Below are 19,506 nucleotides of genomic sequence, written 5' to 3'. Positions count from 1 at the left end.
TGGTATTTGGTGGCCTCCAATGTTTGTCCGACGCCATCTTGGTTATCTTCCACCCGGCGAACGGAATGACCTCATTTGGAACCACGAGGAGGGACTTAGTGACGCTGTCAATCACAGTAAGCCCGCCCCTCTCACCTCAGGCTGCTGATTGGACCGTAAACGCCGGGGGGGGGGGGGAAAGCGTCCATCTCTGGAGAATAACTCCCAGAAGCTGGGCCCCCCCCCCGCTGGGCCCCGGCTGTGAGACACTAAACGCTGGCTGTGTGGATTGTGACTCACTGATGAGTCTCTTTTATTAAAAGAGATTGAGTGGAAGGAACGTCTCCGAAATGGACGGAACAGGCTGTCGTCCGTCTCGTGATGTCCCTTCCTCTCGTCTTCTTCTACCGACACCACTAAAGAATGATTCAATAACGCAGAGACGGAGACGGGGACAGCCGCCTCTTAACCAAGCATCTGTCTCTCTGTCTCCTCCAGTCCCTGGAGACGGCTCTGAAGTACTGCAACTACTTCTTCACCTCCACCTTTGTGATCGAGGCCTCTCTGAAGCTGGTGGCCTTCGGCTTCAGGCGCTTCTTCAAGGACAGGTACCAGCGGGACACTTCTTTAGATGTCCACATTCTGCTGCTTCCTGCAGAACTTGAGTGTGCGGTGCCGCTGGTTAGGAGGTTGATCCTGATGGGGGGGGGGGGGGGGGGGGGGGAGGGTTGTTTATGCTCTCAGCTTGGACACTTCTTTGTGAGGACGTCCCTCGCTGTCCTGCAGTGTGAATGAAGGACTCCAGCGCAGGTGCACACAGTCTTCTCATATGAATAGATTTGAATAAGTCATCAGTGGGGATGGGGGGGGGGGGGGGGGGGGGGCTCGGCCTGCAGCTGCCTCGCTGTGGGAGAATCATTTAAGATTCAGATCCTTCACAGCCGACGAGAGGGAGGTCGCTTTGTTTCTTATCTCCAGCCTCCTCTTTAAAGAAAGTGCTCCGAATGTCTCTTAATGTCTCTGAATGTCTCTCTGTCCCTGTCTCTCTGTCCCGTGTCTTTGTCTTTATATAAACAGTAAATAGATTTAAAAATCAAATGAAGATCAAACAGAACATTATGAAGTGCATCCAGTGCAAAGACTCCACCAATCCCTTTTCTCCTGTGTGTGTGTGTGTGTGTGTGTGTGTGTGTGTGTGTGTGTGTGTGTGTGTGTGTGTGTGTGCGTGTGTGTGTGTGTGTGTGTGTGCGTGTTTGTGTGCGTGTGTGTGTGTGTGTGTGTGTGTGTGTGTGAGTGTGTGTGTGTGTGTGTGTGTGTGTGTGTGTGTGTGTGTGTGTGTGTGTGTGTGTGTGTGTGTGTGCGTGCGTGTGTGTGTGTGTGCGCAGGTGGAACCAGTTGGACTTGGCCATCGTGCTGCTGTCAGTGATGGGCATCACGCTGGAGGAGATTGAGATCAACGCTTCGCTCCCCATCAACCCCACCATCATCAGGATCATGAGGGTGCTCCGGATAGCACGAGGCACGCACACACACACACACACACACACACACACACAGTTTGGGTTTTTCTTCATTTTATGTGTCTATTTTTGCACCTTTTCGTTCCCACTTGTCAAATGAATTATCTCCAACGCTCTGTTCAAACATTGAGGGCTGGAACCTCAGTGAGAGACCGAGGATGGAGACACTACAGGACGTCATGTGATCAACGTAAAACATCTACATTCACTTCATATGACAGATGAGTCAAATATTGCGAGAATATTGATGTTGGATCAGAATGAAAATAAATAGTAAATTCGAAGCCTTCGGAGTCTCCAAAGACAAAAATAAATTCTGAGCTGCTAGAAGGGAACAATTATGATTTAGATCATTTTTGTTGGATTTGACTAACATCTCAAAGTGGATACAAATAAGTAATTTCACCAACAGACGAAACCTCCACACCTCTTAATGAAGTTAAAACATTTCACGACGATTTGTTTCAGGACGGAGACGCGTTTCCACCTCGTAGGTCCCAAGTGTCCCATAAGTGTCATTGAGGAGACAAGTCCATCAGTCCATCATCACGCACACACACACACACGTCTGTCTCCCAGGACGCTCTCTGGTCTGAGTCCCATCACACGTGCACGTGGCCCTTTTCCCTCTCACTGGCGTTCCTTCGGGGGGGAGGTTTGTGTGTTGTCTCTCCGTCTGTCCCCGCGGCGTCTTCTGTCCCCCGGGTCACTCACGCTCTGCCCGTCTCTTCCCTCTCTGCAGTGCTCAAGCTGTTGAAAATGGCCACCGGGATGAGAGCTCTGCTGGACACGGTGGTCCAGGCCCTGCCTCAGGTCGGTAACACACACACACACACACACACACACACACACACACACACACACACACACACACACACAGGCTGACAGACGTGTGTCCATCAGCTCCTCACAAGGACACGCAGGAGTCAAGTAGCAGGAGCAGAGTGATGGAGCGTCTTGGACTCGGGGGCTCCTTGGGAAGACACTTTGTCGCCTCGTTATCCTTCAGCAGGGACTCATCCATTTGAAGGTGTTTATTCCCAGTGCAGCTAATGAGACAAGAGCAGCTAGAAAGTTCTCCTCCAAAGGACTTCTACTCAGCACGCCATCACGCATCCACCTCCACACCCCAGTTATAGAGAGGGACAGGAAATCAATGTTTCTGTGAGGCTTTTTAATTGTGAATAATTAGTTGTCTTTTTGTGCAGTTTGCTTCCTCTCATGATGAACAGTGTTCTTCCTTAAATGAAAGTGTGTCCTATTGGCAGCGTTTGGGTGAAAGGCGAGAAGCTGCCTCCTGGTCATTAGTCGCAGGAAACCAGGATCACAGTTTGCTTTCAATTCTCGCCATGAATACCGAAGTCTGCCCTGACGGCGAGTTGAAAGGGGGGGGGGGGATGTCCCTCGGGGGGGGGGTGTCCCTCGTTATGTCTTCTCTTTCTGTATCCGTTGCTGATCCACACGGTTTATTGTCGTATGTGATCGACTTCACTGCGAGAAGAGACTCCTGCCTGAAGAGAATGGCTTCCTGCCCCCCCCCCCCCCCACCTTCCATCCTGCGCCCCCTCCCGGGGAGTCATTCACCCATTTGCATTGCACACAGATCAGTATCTGGGAGAGCGTTTCTTTGCACGGATCCGTTTTGTGACCTTTTGACCTTTGAGCCCAGAAATAACCGATAGAAAGAAGCGGTAAGCGAGAAGGAGGCTGCTGTCACAATGCTGGAGAAGAGATGCAGGGAGGATTCCGCGTCCACCCCCCCCCCCCCCCCCCCCCACCTGGAGAGAACCCCCCCGATTAGCAGACCACTCAGATGTCTCCTTCTGATTGACAGGTGGGGAACCTCGGCCTGCTCTTCATGCTGCTGTTCTTCATCTACGCCGCTCTGGGAGTGGAGCTCTTCGGAGAGCTGGGTAAGTCCACTGTAGTCTGTGCAGGGTGCTGGTTGGAGGAGGGGTCAACAGGTCATGTGACTTTCATACTTGTTGACCCCATACAGCAGCACGTTCGTCATTTGAACCCAAACCCTAAACTTTTTCCAGGGTTTTTATCTCCATTCAGTCCGGGCTCTAAGTAAAAATGACCTTTGAAACCAAGCGATGTGAAATTACAACCAGAGGATCCAAAGGTCGTGTTCAGTTCCAGGAGCTGAAGGCTTGAGACCAGCGAGTGTGTAACCCTCCCCCCCCGTGTGGTCTCTGACGGAACCCTCCCTCCTCTGTCTCCTCCTGCTCTCAGTGTGCAACGCCGACTACCCCTGCGAGGGGATGAGCCGACACGCCACCTTCGAGAACTTCGGCATGGCCTTCCTCACGCTCTTCCAGGTCTCCACCGGCGACAACTGGAACGGCATCATGAAGGTGGGCCCCCTCCCCCGGACCCTCTGTCCTCGCCTCACGTCCCGCTGTAGGGACGCAGATGTTCTGAGAACCGTACAAGCGTATAGCCTCTGGTTTTATGTTGTTTTCTTCAAGCTGCCCAGACCCCTTTGACACCAATCTCAGCAGAAGCAGGGCGGTGATTGAAGGGCTTGGGTTCAGATCCCAGCGCTGCGGGATGTTTAGGAAGCTAATGAGTCCTCGAGTGAAAAATACCATCTCAACAAAACGCTTCCAAGGAGGAATAAAGAATTCAGAATCATTGAACTCATCCGTCACCTCGATCAAGTCTCCCTCTGTAATCACTCGGAGCCCCTTGAATGTGAGGGGGGGGGGGGGGGGGCGGCCTGATGAGTCGCTTTGATTCAACACGGGGGGGACACTCGTCCTCCCAGAGCGGCGCCGTGTTTGGAGACAACGAGGTTCCTTCCCACTAGAATCAATGGGATTCAATGGTTTTTTTCAAAGGGGAACCGGTTCTTTTCTGCTGAGACGAGTCTGAACGGGACAAGAAGACACTGAATGTCCCATCTGTGTTCGTCATGAATCTAATAAACGAGCATTGGAGGTCGATTTGACTCTTTGCATTCTCGCTGTCCCACTAGGACACCCTGAGGGAGTGCCCCCCCGGGCACGCCGCCACCGACTACGGCTGCCACGCCGGGCTGCAGTTCATCTCGCCGCTGTACTTCGTGTCCTTCGTGCTGACGGCTCAGTTCGTCCTGATCAACGTGGTGGTGGCCGTGCTCATGAAGCACCTGGACGACTCCAACAAGGAGGCGCAGGAGGACGCCGAGATGGACGCCGAGATCGAGCTGGAGCTGGCCCAGGGGGGCCTCTGCTGCCTGATGGGGGGCGTGGGCGCCGTCGTCGTGGCCGCGGGGGCCGTGGCGGCCGGCGGGCACGGCGTGGGGGCGGCGGCGCCGCCCGGCTCCGGCAGGGCGGGGCCGCCCGGGACGCCCCTCCCGCTACGAGACGGAGGAGGAGGAGGCGGCGTAGCGGCTCGCGATGGACACGCCCACCGCCGATGCCGACTCTACTCACCTGCTCAGGTAGGCCGGCTCTAATTGATAGAAATACAGAGTTTAACTGAGGAAGACAATCTTTAGTCCAACGTTAGAATCATTTCTAACTATTTTTAGTCCCCCAGTGAAGCCGCTGTGTTGCATCTTTACTGCTGTTGGAACGTGCAGCTGCTTCTCACATGATGCCCCCCCCCCCCCCCCCCCCACACACACACACACACATGAATGGGAGTCAACCCCAGAGTTGATCAGAGCTGGAGCTCCCCATGGCCTTCATGAGGTTAAAGTGAGGAAGAGGAGGATTTAGATCCGAGTCACAAACAGCAAACAGTCCAGGAGGGGAGATAAACTGCTTGTGTAAAAGCAGGAGTGAAGCCTCTTGGGTAATTTGTATTCACCAAGCCGCCGCCCTACTTCTGCAAAAACAAAGCGCTGCACACGTGCACTGGAATAGAGCGCACACACACACACACACACACACACACTGCACTAGAAATATTGTATGCGGGGGGAGGGGGGGGCTCTGATTGTTTGTTTCCCTGATTGCTGCCTCTCAAACATCAGGTCAGCAAAAGCAACACCTGTAATCACATTAAAACGACACCACCGACAGGTGAGAGAGCACAAGGAAGTAAACAGTCTGCAAGTGGCTGAGTAAGTGTTGTGGGGGGGGCTCAAGGTGTGTTTATTTCAATGTGTTTGGGCAGGTGACAGCAGGGTGACGCGTAAAGTGCATTAGAAATGCCACCCCCCCCCCTCCCCACCACAAACACACACACAGTGATGGGTGATCTTGTTTATAACACCACATTTTGATGATGTCATACGAAGCCCCTCTGACAACAGACTCTGTTATGACCGGTAATAACTGTGATCAGTCCGACAGGCGTCCTGTGCCCCCCCATCTCAGCTGACGTATCTGGACTAGAGCCCCCCCATCAAACCCTGATTAGTTTGAACCTCATCAACCTCCGTCATCTTTTGTTCTTCCCCCCGTGGAAAGGAAAAGAGAGAGAGACCCTGTGATGGGGGAGGAGGGTTTGGGGGGGGGGGGGGGGGGGTTGGGGGGGTCTGAAGTTTCACTGAAGACAACATCCGAGCAGCAAGGCACTTTACTTAAAAACTCGTTGCCATGGTGACGCTCTTCAGCCGGTGCTGGGGGGCAACATCTGGAATCTGTTGAGTATATTTAGAATTTTTCTCTTCCACAGTGAAGGGCAACAGGTTCATAGATGATCTGTTATAACACACATGTAGTCCTCCACCTTCATGTTATTACACATTTTATAAATTCCTCTTTCTGTTATGAGTTTTATTTGATTTGACCTGCTTCCTGTCTCATTTAAGATCATTTAACATTTCAAATGACAGAATTCCTTTCATTTTTTCTTGTTTTTCAAAATATCCCAAAACATCAGCAACGAGGACGTTCTTAAATAGATAACAACGATTTTACCCGTCGCCATGACAACGAGCACAGGTGCTTGAACTGCTCATCCGTTGTTCTTTTATTATTTAACCTCTATGACATTTCCTTCATTGGATTCGAATCTCCTCTCAGGAATCTGATCATTACTTCGGCTTCTTAAGCAGAACCGTGTCATTTTTCTCTCAAAGGGATCACGCAATTAATCCTAGAGTTGACATTTGTCTGCTCCTCTGGCTCGGATTTCAGCGGGATGAAGACATCGATCTGAGGCCGGCTGTTAATTAAGGAACAAAAAAGACGTTGTTAGGACAGATATTTGGAAATAAGTAAAGGGAGAGAAAAGAAGAGGATTTCAAGCAGGTTTTAAGGATGACTGTTGCTTTCTTTTTCATCAGGAAGTGACCATATATGGACTGAGGAGGATGTAGAGATGGCGTATACCTCTGTAGTAGAGACCTGTCAATCATTGTCATCCCCTGCTTCATGGTCCGTTTGACTCTAAATGGACCATCATTCACTAAATGAACATCATGCTGCATTGAAGAAGACTTGAAACTAGAGACTGAGACCATAAACTCATGTTTACAATGTTTACTGAGGGAATAAATCAAGAGAGAAGTAGAGTCATTTCCTCATAGACGTCTATGGGAGCAGAGGAGTCGCCCCCTGCTGGTCACTACACAGAAGTAGAGTCATTTCCTCATAGACGTCTATGGGAGCAGAGGAGTCGCCCCCTGCTGGTCACTACACAGAAGTAGAGTCATTTCCTCATAGACGTCTATGGGAGCAGAGGAGTCGCCCCCTGCTGGTCACTACACAGAAGTAGAGTCATTTCCTCATAGACGTCTATGGGAGCAGAGGAGTCGCCCCCTGCTGGTCACTACACAGAAGTAGAGTCATTTCCTCATAGACGTCTATGGGAGCAGAGGAGTCGCCCCCTGCTGGTCACTACACAGAAGTAGAGTCATTTCCTCATAGACGTCTATGGGAGCAGAGGAGTCGCCCCCTGCTGGTCACTACACAGAATGCAGGTGAGTCACATGGAACTGAGCACCTGGGTGTGTGTGTGTTGCAGGAGAGCCAGTGGCTGGACAGTGTGTCTCTGCTGATTAAGGACTCGTTGGAAGGGGACATGATTGACAACCTGTCCGGCTCTGTTTTCCACCACTACAGCTCGCCTCCACCTGTCTGCAGGGACTGTAAGGGCCACCCACGAGAGGTGAGCAGGGTCCCCCCCCCCCGTCCCACCAGAGTGCGCGGGCATTTATCAAATCATCACGTTATCATATTAGATTAATTGAATGACTCTAATTAAACGGTATTTGCTTGATTAATGCATCTGGTATTAAACACATGTGCTCATGTTAAATATGGAATTAGTGAAGCAGATGAATCCTTTAGGAGGAGTCAAGACCATCTCATTATTATTACATCTCTTGGTCCTGTGGAGCTTTGATGAGCTGCATAGCAACAGGGAGAAGATCACATCCATGTAGATCCATAATTGTATGTATTTATGGACCCCCCCCACCCCCCCCAGTGGGTCTAAACTCAGAGGCCTCAGGCGATCATCTCCTTGGAGTAAATAGAGAAATCACTCCTACACACCTTTCAGAGCGGTGACACCGCCTGTATTTGTTTAACCTTCTCTCTCACACACACACACACACACAAACACACACACACACACACACACACACACACACATCCTAACTCGTTTTCATGGGGAGAGGATGATGATGATGATGAATGTGACTCAGCCACAGTAACTGACTCTGTGAACCTAAACTGTTTTTTAGATTAATACTATATATTCATATACATATATATGTATATATCTATATGTATATAGATATATACATATAGCATCACTATGTCCCTTCAGACTCCATGACACCAAATGTAGTCAAAAGTCAAATTACTTTTTTTAAATCAATGCTTTTATTAAATTACAAACACACACTGTGTGTGTGGTCCCTGCTTCCTGAGTACCTTGTGTGCTTCCTGTGTGTGTGGTCACTGCTTCCTTAGTACCTTGTGTACTTCCTGTGTGTGTGGTCACTGCTTCCTGAGTACCTCGTGTACTTCCTGTGTGTGTGGTCACTGCTTCCTTAGTACCTTGTGTACTTCCTGTGTTTTGGCGGCACAGATCCAGCTGGCGGAGGTGGAGCAGGCCTCTCTTACCTCGGAGCAGCTGTCCGATAAGTCGTCGTCTCCGGCGCTGCCCGATGACCTCAGCCTGGACGAACAGAGCAGCTACCGGCTGCTGGTAAGAGGCTGGCACACACACACACACACACACACACACACACACACAGTTACAGAGAGTAAAGCTTACGCAACACTAAAGATGACCTTTGACCTCTAAAACAGTGGGTTGTTGGAGGCTCCTAGTCCTCTATAAGCAGCCTGGAGGCCTTCCTCTGACCTTCTGCTGCAGTAATACACTGAGTGTGTCCAAGCTCAATCTTATCCACAAAAAGCAATAAAACAACCTCCAGAGCAGGAGGAGGCCTTGTAAAGATCTACTGACTCACATCTCATGTTCAGAAACGGCTTCATTATCTTTGAACTCTGTACAGAAAGTGTTCAAAGTATCAAACAGGACCCACGGCTGGATGTCGGTGTCTGTGATGGTGAACCGTCACATGCCAATCATCTCGGTCTCGTCCCGCCTCCCACAGAGAGGCAGCGGTGACTCCCACAGCTCGGAGGAGTTGCCCATCCGGGGGGGCCCCGATGGGCTTCGCCCCCCCAGCTCAGGAAGCGAGGAGGTGGTCCAGGCGGCCCCGCGGAGCCCGGCGCCGTGCGCAGGTACCTGAAGTGCACGTGATGTGACGCTGTGTGAGTCTAGTCAGAACAGGCTTCCCCGTCGTATACGACATGTCAATCAGCGCGTAGCCCCGCCCTAAAGCGAATTACCTTAATGCCTTCCCTTTGGGGGGGTGAAATAACGAGCTCTAAAAACACTTTATTGATCCTTTGAACCGTGACTCTGGGTCGTCATCCTGCCCAGCAGGGGGCGACTCCTCCACAAACAGATGGACCAATTAACTACTTTGCGTTGAAGTTCTCCACTGGGTGCGTTTGTTTTTATCATCCTCCATGGAGCTGCTTCACAGCAGAACCAACGGGTTCTAGATGTCTCCATCCCAGAATGTGTGAGACTCGAATTCCAAGGGCAGGTGTTATTTACATGACGTCAATATTTCATTTCATCCCCATCACGGTTGATCCCGGTAAACGGGTCACCCCCCAAAGGTAATCCACTCCAATCAATACGTCTGTTGAGCTGAATTAAACCGTGACCTTCTCTGTGCAGATGGAGACGGACGAAGGTGCAGCAAAGGAGGAATAGGAGGAGGAAACGGCTCTTTGCCCGCCTTCCACCTCCCGGCAGACTTCTTCCACCCGGGGGGCCCCGGCAGCGCCGTGGACGGGGGGCCGTCCCCCCGGCTGCCCCCCCCCGCCTCCTGGGCCTCCCTCCGCTCGCCCGGAGCCAACAGCCGGCCGCTGAGCTCGCAGGTTTAAACACAAACCCACGTTAGCACACACACAAGTTCATTTCCTTTGGTCATCACGTGTTATACATCATATTTTTGTAAAAACACTCCTCTTGTAAATGCTTTAAATAGATGGAGGCTTCAGAAGTCGCTTCCTGCACTTTTTTATTGTGTGAAATTAAATTAACCATCATCCGTTTTTCTGCAAACATCATTAGGAGGAAATGATGCTCTACTCCGACGTTATTTCCCCCCCCCCAATCAAAGCTATGACCTCATCTTATTGAGTCCAACAGCTCTTCTTTTAGTTCTTGCTCCCTTGTAACCATGGAGACGGGTTTTCCCTCTACCTGTTGGTTGGTTCAGCTCTGTGATGCTCGATGCTAATTAGCCTCCCGTCCTCTGATCTTCTGCGTCTTTCTTCCCTTTTTCCCTCCGTCGGTGCCCCCCCCCCCCCCCCCCTCAGAGGTGTCGGGGTCGGAGGGATTATGAACAATGACTCACGGCCTGCCACTCAGGTCACTGACACTAAATCTGTACGAAGCATGTTGCACCAATAAGACAAACATTAGAGCCACGGATTTACTATTCATGAGTCTGTTTAATTCAAATCTCCTTTTTCCGATTCCACTTTATTCAGTTAAAGGAACACTTTAAAACCATTTTAACTGATTACATAATATGACACTAAAAGCTCCAACCATCCCTTGGAGCTGGACTCTACTTCCTGATCTCCTGCTTTTAAAGCATCAGATTGTATTTTTAGGAGGCTACAACTTAAAATAATCCAGGATTCAAATGAAAAGTTTCCTAATCTCTTTTCGGATGTCTTGTGATTCCTTTTCACTGCTGTTATTGTCTCTGCAGCACCCGTCCCGCAGCGACTCCTCCCTGGAGGGGGGCAGCCTGCGGACCACCCTGAAGGAAGGGCTGAGCTTCAGCGTGTCTCTGCCCGGAGACCCGGATCGCCACGCGCCCCCCCTGCTTTCCCACCGGGGGCTCGGCGCCGGGATGAGGGACCCCTTTTTGCTTAAAGGATGCGCCGCGTGCCCCCCCGAGGACCAGAGGAGCGAGAGCGGCGGCCCCGGCCTTGGCCGCCCCCTGCGGGACTCCTCCGTGGACCCTTCGGATGAGGGCGGGGGGGCGAGGACGAGCGGGGGGGGCTGCTGCCGGACCCCGAGCAGCGAACACTTGCCAGGCGACAGCGTGGGCTCGCTGGACCGGAGCGGCCTGTCGGCCCGCGGGAGCAAAGACTCCGGGACGGGGGGACGGGCTAGAGGGGAGGAGGAGGAGGAGGAGGAGGAGGAGGAGGAGGAGGAGGAGGAGGAGGAGGAGGAGGGTGACATCACGGGCCTCAGTGGCAGCAGCACAGAGCTCACAGACACAAGCTCCAGGAAGAACAGATGAAAGGACACTTGTTGCCTTTCTGTAGTGGGACTGCGTGAACGGACCCCCCCCTCACACACACAGGTTGTTTCAGGATAAGGACATGGGGGGGGGGGGTAGCTGGCCTGGGCTCTACCTTTGAGACTTTGAGAGGATTAGCCGACAGAGTGAAGATCCCGATGCTAGACCAACAGCTGATGAACAAACATCTGGCAGATGAACATGACTGGAGTTATTTAAAGGAAACGGACCCTCGTTGCCATTGGAAACCTTCTCGAACTGCGTAGCCTCCTGTGAGGGAGAACGGAACTTTGTACAGTCGGCCATCGTGTCTTTTTGTAACAACTGTCGCTAACAGTAGCATCGACCAAACCTTGTGTTGTTTTCCTCTTCAGTGAGATCCGGGGTCTGATATATTTCCTGTGTTCTGCCCTCCTTCAACTTCAATGCGTTTGTTTCGTAAAAGGAGGAACGTGCGTCTGTGAGAGAGGAAGCCCTCAGGAGGCTGAGGATTTGTGTGGGTAGGGGGGGGGCTTTCTTACACACCCATTAAGGGCTAAAAGGGATTGAGTGAAGGCCTGGACCGAAACCAACCCAGCTATTTGTCTTTGATTAGAGTGTCTTTTAGGTCCACCCATAAGTTCCTGATGCTATAGAAATATATGAATATATAAATGTAAATGTAGGAGCGACGTGTCGCCGAGATGAACAGCGGCTTGTCAAACTTTGTCCTCCCATTTAAAACTTGAAACATGAGTTGATGAGATTTAAACAATTATTGTGCTCAAAAACATTGGAAGAATGTCAGCATCTCGACCCTGTTCTCATGCGTCACATGGGCGTAAACGTTCTTCAAATGACCGTGAACATTACCGGCTTCACCAGGAGGAAGCAGTCGGATCGTGATGAGGTAATCTCGTGAATCGTCACGATGTTTGCAGACTTTCAGTTAAAGTTATGGTTTGTATACACAGTTCGGTTTAAAGGGCGAACACAAAGGAGAAAATTCACCTTTTTCATCCAGAGGATTTTCATGCAGGCAATAGAGGCTCTTGAGTCTCTTCTCCTCCGGTTTATATCGAACAAACGTCGGACATCAGGGTAGTTCCACTTAACCCTAACCCTAACCAGCGTCCATCAAACCGCAGTTCTGTTAAAATGGACTAAATGTGCGCGTGTGTACGCACAACGAGTTTAGTACTTTGACCACTACGACCTGCTACGACCCCTACGACCTGCTATGACCTGCTACGACCGCTACGACCTGCTATGACCTGCTACGACCCTTCCGACCTGCTACGACTCCTACGACCTGCTATGACCTGCTACGACCCCTACGACCTGCTATGACCTGCTATGACCTGCTACGACCGCTACGACCTGCTATGACCTGCTACGACCCTTCCGACCTGCTACGACTCCTACGACCTGCTATGACCTGCTACGACCCCTACGACCTGCTACGACCTGCAACGACCCCTATGACCTGCTACGACCTGCAACGACCCCTACGACCGGCAGGATGGGAAGTACACAGTCTGAATGGGAAGTTCGGTGTCCTTCTTTACGGTGGACAGTCAAGTCAAGTGTTTGACAACTGTGTGTCTATTTTCAGGCCGACCGTGTGTTCCTAAAAAAAAACACAACAGAGAAAGTAACCAGTTTCATTTCTTCAGGTGTCCAGTTTAGTTTGAATGAAGAATGAAGAGAGGACATAGATTCAGATATTCAGCAAAACTGGAAGACTTCTTGTAGGTTCAGCTCTCCTTTGGTTGAGGAGACGGGACCCACAGTTTGTGACCCAAACCACCATCTGACTCAGGTCTGCTTGAGTGTAGCGAGATATTAGAACCCCCCCAACCCCCCGTACTGTGGCAAGCAATGTGGTCCAGTAGGTGTAGCTCATACCTTTGAGCACCTGTTTTGTCCCACATTTTGACGGATTGTGACGACTCGTCACACTGTTATTGTGTGGTGGTCTCCATCCAGAGCAGGTGGACCTCAGGTGGACCTATTTCATCACCCACATACAATTATTATACAAAGATGTCAATGGTTGTTTGAGACCCCCCCCCCCTCCTAATTCTCATTCAATCGTATCAGCTCCACTTCCACAGGAGTCATAGCCCCCCCCCCCACCCCTCCGCCTTCTCTACTGGAGATATGCAATATGCCACAGTAGCAATGGACAATGGACAATGTGGTGAGAGGAGATTGTATTTAGGAATTAATGTAATAGAAAATGTCCCAGAGATTCAAAGGTCGCTGAAAGGACGATGATGTGTTCACGTGTTCCTAAGTGTCGGACTGTGCCCCCCCCCCCCCCCTCCCCGTTCCCTTCTATCATTCCGACACAATTCTATTCCTCCAAAAATGCATGTGTTTCTTTTCTATTTTCTCTAAATGTCATTCAAGTGTAATATAAAAGTGAAATAGCTTTTCAACCACCGTCTCCTGGTGTTTGTTCCTCATAATGATGAGTTCACTTTTCTCTGATCTCACTTCCTACTTCCCTCACAAATGCTGCTTTATTGTATCAAGCTTTGTCCATCAACGTGTTCCACTTCCTGCTACGTTTCCTCAAAGTCAATGTGTGCTGTTTAAATGTTGAATGAGATGTCTGGAATCAGGTGGAGCTCCTTTATAGTCTAACATGATGTCCACGGTTACCTTCCTTTTCTTTTCATATAGTTTTCATTTTTTCGGTTATGCCTTGTGTGAACTAGTGAATTAGTTCTAAAGTGATCTATAAGCGCTGACCCGAGTTACTCACAAGGGAGGCGCTGAGTGCAGCCAACAGAACTCTCTATTAGATTAATGTGATTCTGGTGTTAAATCTTCCCTGAACCACGTTGGGCCGCGCTGGCGGTCGTGGATGGGTCCACTTTGGTCCAGTTTGAAATATGTCAGGTAGCTGAATGAGCCTTCAGTCCGTGTATCTTCTACGTACTGATCCTCTCTTCCTCATCATCTCAGTATTTAACGCTGCTTCCCGCCCTCTGCCTGCTACAATCCACACTCTTCCCCTCCGACGTCCCCTTCATCTCGTGGCTTTCCCCTGATCTCACCGGGCATCACGTCACTGAGCAGAAATTCCATTAGCGAAACCTACTCGCCATCCTTCGCCGCCGCGTGGAGGCCCGTAGAAACCGATTATCCCGGATCGGGGCAACAAAGCATCGACCCGTAAATCCTGCTCCTACCAGGAACACGGAGATTATTATAAACCATTACATCAACTAAGGGAGGCCCTTTGTGTCTTCCCTCTGAATGGGGACCCGTTTACATTCGTAAGCAGAGGGACAGAATGAGGAATGAGCCCCCTCCCTCGGTGCTTCATGCTCAGAGCTGACCAGTGCGTCTAATTTGTTTTTCTAAAGCTCCAGAACTTCACTGTGTTGCAGTGTGAAAGAACTAAAAGCAATTTGATCAACACAACATTCCTAGTCCATAAAATATCCAAAATACGATTGAGATAAAATGCTTGAGGAGATTTTGTGGAGAAATTCATTGTACAGCAGGTGGATCCAGTCAAGCATGAAGAGTAGGCCTCTACACACACACACACACACACACACACACACACACACACTCTGTGACTTGAGTCAAACTGGTCACCGCTTAGCTGTTGAAATCCCAGCGCTTGGTGACGAGGTGCATTGCCTCGTGATGTTTTCCCCCTGAAACATAATTAAGAGTAAAAGATCCGACCATCTGTGACTTTGTAATTCCAACAGCGGATTGGAACATAATGGGGACACTTAAAAAAGCGCCTGTTCAGCACGGTGTTGGATAACAACATTGTAATTAGAAGTTTGATTAGTTTGCAAACTCCGGAGTTTGTTTTTGAAAGTGGCTCCAGGATGAGGAGCATGACAAGAAGACCATGTAGTTACCATAGCAACATGCGGACCGAGGTCTGGAAGCCTCTAGTTTGGCATGTTAGCCGATTTAGTTCGATTGGATCGTACTATTGTTACTAAACTCAAATCAATCGTATGGGATCAGAGGAGTCGCCCCCTGCTGGTCACTACAGAAAATACAGCGTTCACACGTGTCTGATCAGGAGAGTTCCACTTTTCCACTTTTATGGAGAATACTTTTTAACTATTGCAAATTCCAGCTAACCACACACACACACACACACACACACACTCATCCCTGACAAACCATGTGTGACCACTTGATAGAATTTACAGAGCAATAACAAGATAAGAGCTTTCTCTATTTCATTTGGATTCCCACTAAAAGAAAAAGGTAATTGGCCCGGAGAGAGAGCTGGTGGAACGTACACAGCCAATTAATCACAGCGATGGTTAAACGTGTGTTTGCTTTTAGTGCCACACAATAAAACGCCCTCGTCGAGAGGCAGGGGGGCAGAGGGGCAGTGCAGGGTGGGAGTGCTGCAGAGCTTGACATGCAATTACCACCTCCCCTATCTGGGCTCAGGCTAAACTCAAATCTCACGCACCGACGGCCCGTACGGTGCAGAGGGACACGAGGGAGGAGGTGCTCACCGTGTTCACCGGAGCTGCATTGGAGGGATTCTACGCTTTGAGTCCTGATGCTCTAGCTCTCCTCTAAATGGATCATTATTCACAAAATTAACATCATGCTGCATTGAAGAAGACTTTAAAGTAGAGACTGAGACCATAAACTCACAATGTTTACTGAGGGAATAAATAAAAAAAGAAGTAGTCATTTCCTCATAGACGTCTATGGGAGCAGAGGAGTCGCCCCCTGCTGGTCACTACACAGAAGTAGAGTCATTTCCTCATAGACATCTATGGGAGCAGAGGAGTCGCCCCCTGCTGGTCACTACACAGAAGTAGAGTCATTTCCTCATAGACGTCTATGGGAGCAGAGGAGTCGCCCCCTGCTGCTCACTACACAGAAGTAGAGTCATTTCCTCATAGACGTCTATGGGAGGAGAGGAGTCGCCCCCTGCTGGTCACTACACAGAAGTAGAGTCATTTCCTCATAGACGTCTATGGGAGCAGAGGAGTCGCCCCCTGCTGGTCACTACCACCCCCTCCCCCCATACAATCTCCCTCATACTGCTCCGGTGTAGATTGATGACAAATAGGTTCACCTCTTTGTGGATCCACTAATTGGCCTCGGCGCTCCGCTCAGACCTCCATCAGCAGCCCGGCGGCTGCTTTTCCCAGCATGCACCATCCCCTCAGGCCCGGCCCGCACGGCCCTCAACCTGGCACCCAGCGAGGGGGCAGATGTGAACAGCATCGAGCTCTCGACCTCCGCATCTGCCTCGTCAGCCCGTTAATTACCGGCACACATCTGGTGGCCGCGGTGAAGAGGCGTGAATGTGCAGAGGAAGGAGAGAGAGGAGCTTTGAAGCCAACAGACAGAAGGGTAACGACTGCAGAGACAATAAGAGATGGATGAGAATAAATGAAATACATTCGGTTAAGACCGGAAAAAGGAAATCAAAAGCTTCAAAAGCTACTCGGCACACGGCCACACTGAACCCTCAGGGGGGGGTGGGGGGGGACATTAGCATAGAGAAAGCATCACAACAGAGAAGAGGTACGACTTCAATCAAGTGCAATTTGTTCCCAGACCAGCGCACATGGTGTTATTGGAGGAGAGCGCACAGCTTCTGTCTCTGACCAGTGGACCATGATCTCACCATGTCCAACCTGTCCAACCGTTAGGACCAGCAGTCAACCCACCTTTACCACTTCACAGTGCTGCTGGGCGAGTACGAGTACAGTAGTAGAAGTGGTACTAGTAGTGTTTTTATTCAGTCCTTACACACAATACAAAGAAAAGTAGGAATGGTTGAAACAGATCCGTGAGAAATGATTAAAACCAGCAGCAGGCTGGTTTTAATCATTTCTTTTCAAGTCTTCTTTAGTGAATGATGGTCCATTTAGAGTCAAACAGACCATGAAGCAGCGGATGCTTTAGGGCGGGGCTTACTGTGATTGACAGGTCTTTCCAGTGACGTATACAACAAAGCACCAGTCAATAAACCAATAAGTGACTTCATGATACACCCACGTCTTTGGTTCATGTCGAACATCAAATCATTTTGTTTGTGTTCTTTCACTGCTTCCTGTACCGTTTCATCGGGCTCATCCATTGCTCGTGTTGTGGAATATTTCAATAAAACTAGTTCGGGAGAAGAGGATGATCCGATGATGGTTATCTAAGAATAACAGAGTGTTGATGAATGATCAAAGTTGTAAAAGTAAATGCATTGGTTGCCAGCAGGAGGTCAAATAAAGAAGTACGTGTTACAGAGCTCTGTGGAGACGGCCTCTCCGAGCAGTCAAAGTACTCAGAAGGTCAAATACAGTGTCAGGTTGAATCCTAACCACCAGACCACATGGGAGATGGCAGATATGAAACCTGCGAACTAAGTGAGATATGAAACCTGGTTATGAGACTTGCATCGATACTTAGGTTATGAACCTTGCAAAGCAGGTGAGACGACTCGGGTAAAGGTGAAGATCGGGTTCCTTTGCTCGAACGGACTCGCAAATGGAAACTTTGAGTCATTCTGCTTTCCACATGTTATATAGAGACAATGATGACTCTTTTAGCATAAGACTATGTTATAACATATTTTTACCATGCAGACACCAGTCAGGCGCCACAGGTCTCTGTACGGAGGGATAGCTGATTGGATGCAGCTGTGGAAGCAGGTGGTTGGACCAGATGGTCTCCAGAAGAAGATTAACGTACAGAGGACGACCACGTGGCACATTCCAGAGGACACATTAACAGTTTTCATCACATTCAGGTGGAATCCAGGTTCTACTTCATTTACTATTAACTGGCTGACCTTGAAATGTGGAAATCTTTCCACAGGAACAACTTTCTACCAACAAAATGGACACTATGAATGTTTCCTTGTTTGAGTGAAGAAAGAAATCTCTCAAGTTCAAAAAGTAAAGTCGAACCTGAAGACAATAAATGTCCTTTGTTTCCCTTCCTCGACTCTAAAGCATTTACGGTCTATTAGAGACCTGTCAATCAGCGTGTAGCCCCGCCCTAAAGCATCTTGACACTAGAGAGACCATAAACTGAACCATAACTAAACGGTTAGCATGTAGCATTAGCATAACATTAGCTACAGAAAGCTACTACATCAGCATTGAGTTGCAGAAGGAGTTGAAAACACAACAGAGCTTCTCCATCAGAGGGAAACAAGATGAACTTGTATCCAACATGACGTCTGCCTCACGCTCCCGACAAAGGGTGTATCCATCTGACTACCCAGCAGGTGTACCACCTCTTGCCCCCCCTCAGCGTGAACAGTTTTGGGCTTTCTGCTACATTGGCTGCTTACGACACGAGGCGGCCCGATTTAAAGACACACGAGGACTCACTTACTTTCCCCCAGAGCCCCCACCCGTTTGAGGCTCTTACTTCCTGTTTTCAGGATGTGAGGCGGACTAGTTCCTTTTTATTCATCCTTGTAAAATGAACGTCAATATCTACCTCATTAGTTCCATATTTCCCCAGGCCTGCTGACCCGCTCCTCTGGAAAGGTCCGGATGCTTGTCCCTGGAGGACGGAGCGACTGGACCTTCAGTCCCGTGAGATGTCAAAGCTCCAATAGCTGGGTCCCTGTAGACTAGGTCTCCATTAGAGAGCATGACGGGGCTGTCTTCTGTGTCACAGCCCCTTTCTGTGAGGTAGGCTGCTGATACGTAGGGGGGGTGGGGTTAGCTACACGAAGTATCTAGTGAAGACTTTAAATGGAGGCAGGGGGCCAGCGTCCCGCGGACGAGGAGGAGGAGGAGAGGCAGAGCTGGGAGTTAATGATCTTTCTGTATGCAAAGGCCACGGTTCAAAAGGCAGTGGGATGATGGGAACCCCATTAACTCCATGACAGAGTCTGCCTCCGGTAATAGGCTCCCTCCTCTGTTGTCTCCCTCTGGTCCTCGCCCTCCTCCTTTTCTCCATGGAATGTCTCTCTTCTTGTTTTACGTTTTCCCGTCTGCCCCTTTTTTTGTGTGTGTCCGTCAATCTAGCCTCTGACCTTTACCAAATGAAGGTGATGGTTCAGTGGATGCATTTACTCGCTCCAAGGTTATCCAGAGAACCCCATTGTTATCCTCCATTAAACACTTAATAGGAAACGAGAGGCTTTGTCAACTAAAACAATTTCATTACATTTAACTGACGCTTTTATCCAAAGTGACTTGCACTATAACTCATGCATTACATTTTGCCTGGGGAGCAGTTAGGGGTCAGGTGTCCTGCTCAGGGACACTTCGACGTGGCACGTGCAGCAGCTGGGATTCAAACCGC

At 49.8% G+C, this 19,506-nt stretch overlaps 1 protein-coding gene across 1 annotated transcript in view; it reads left to right on the top strand.

Annotated features, from left to right (window-relative positions):
• Positions 1-10,286, top strand: part of LOC119217854 (voltage-dependent T-type calcium channel subunit alpha-1I-like) — a 70,092-nt gene extending 59,806 nt beyond the window's left edge. The window contains exons 29-38 of the mRNA XM_062564490.1: positions 478-587; positions 1,365-1,498; positions 2,242-2,312; positions 3,334-3,412; positions 3,738-3,859; positions 4,483-4,929; positions 7,407-7,550; positions 8,481-8,600; positions 9,016-9,145; positions 9,654-10,286. Of these exons, the coding sequence (XP_062420474.1) occupies positions 478-587; positions 1,365-1,498; positions 2,242-2,312; positions 3,334-3,412; positions 3,738-3,859; positions 4,483-4,929; positions 7,407-7,550; positions 8,481-8,600; positions 9,016-9,145; positions 9,654-9,862 (1,566 nt within the window). The 3' untranslated portion in view covers positions 9,863-10,286. The remainder of the gene's footprint in view (positions 1-477; positions 588-1,364; positions 1,499-2,241; positions 2,313-3,333; positions 3,413-3,737; positions 3,860-4,482; positions 4,930-7,406; positions 7,551-8,480; positions 8,601-9,015; positions 9,146-9,653) is intronic.
• The last annotated feature ends 9,220 nt before the right edge of the window (positions 10,287-19,506 follow it).

This window comes from Pungitius pungitius, chromosome 9 (assembly GCF_949316345.1).
Source record: "Pungitius pungitius chromosome 9, fPunPun2.1, whole genome shotgun sequence".
NCBI classification, from domain to species: domain Eukaryota; kingdom Metazoa; phylum Chordata; class Actinopteri; order Perciformes; family Gasterosteidae; genus Pungitius; species Pungitius pungitius.
This window is presented reverse-complemented; position numbering and strand designations above follow the sequence as displayed.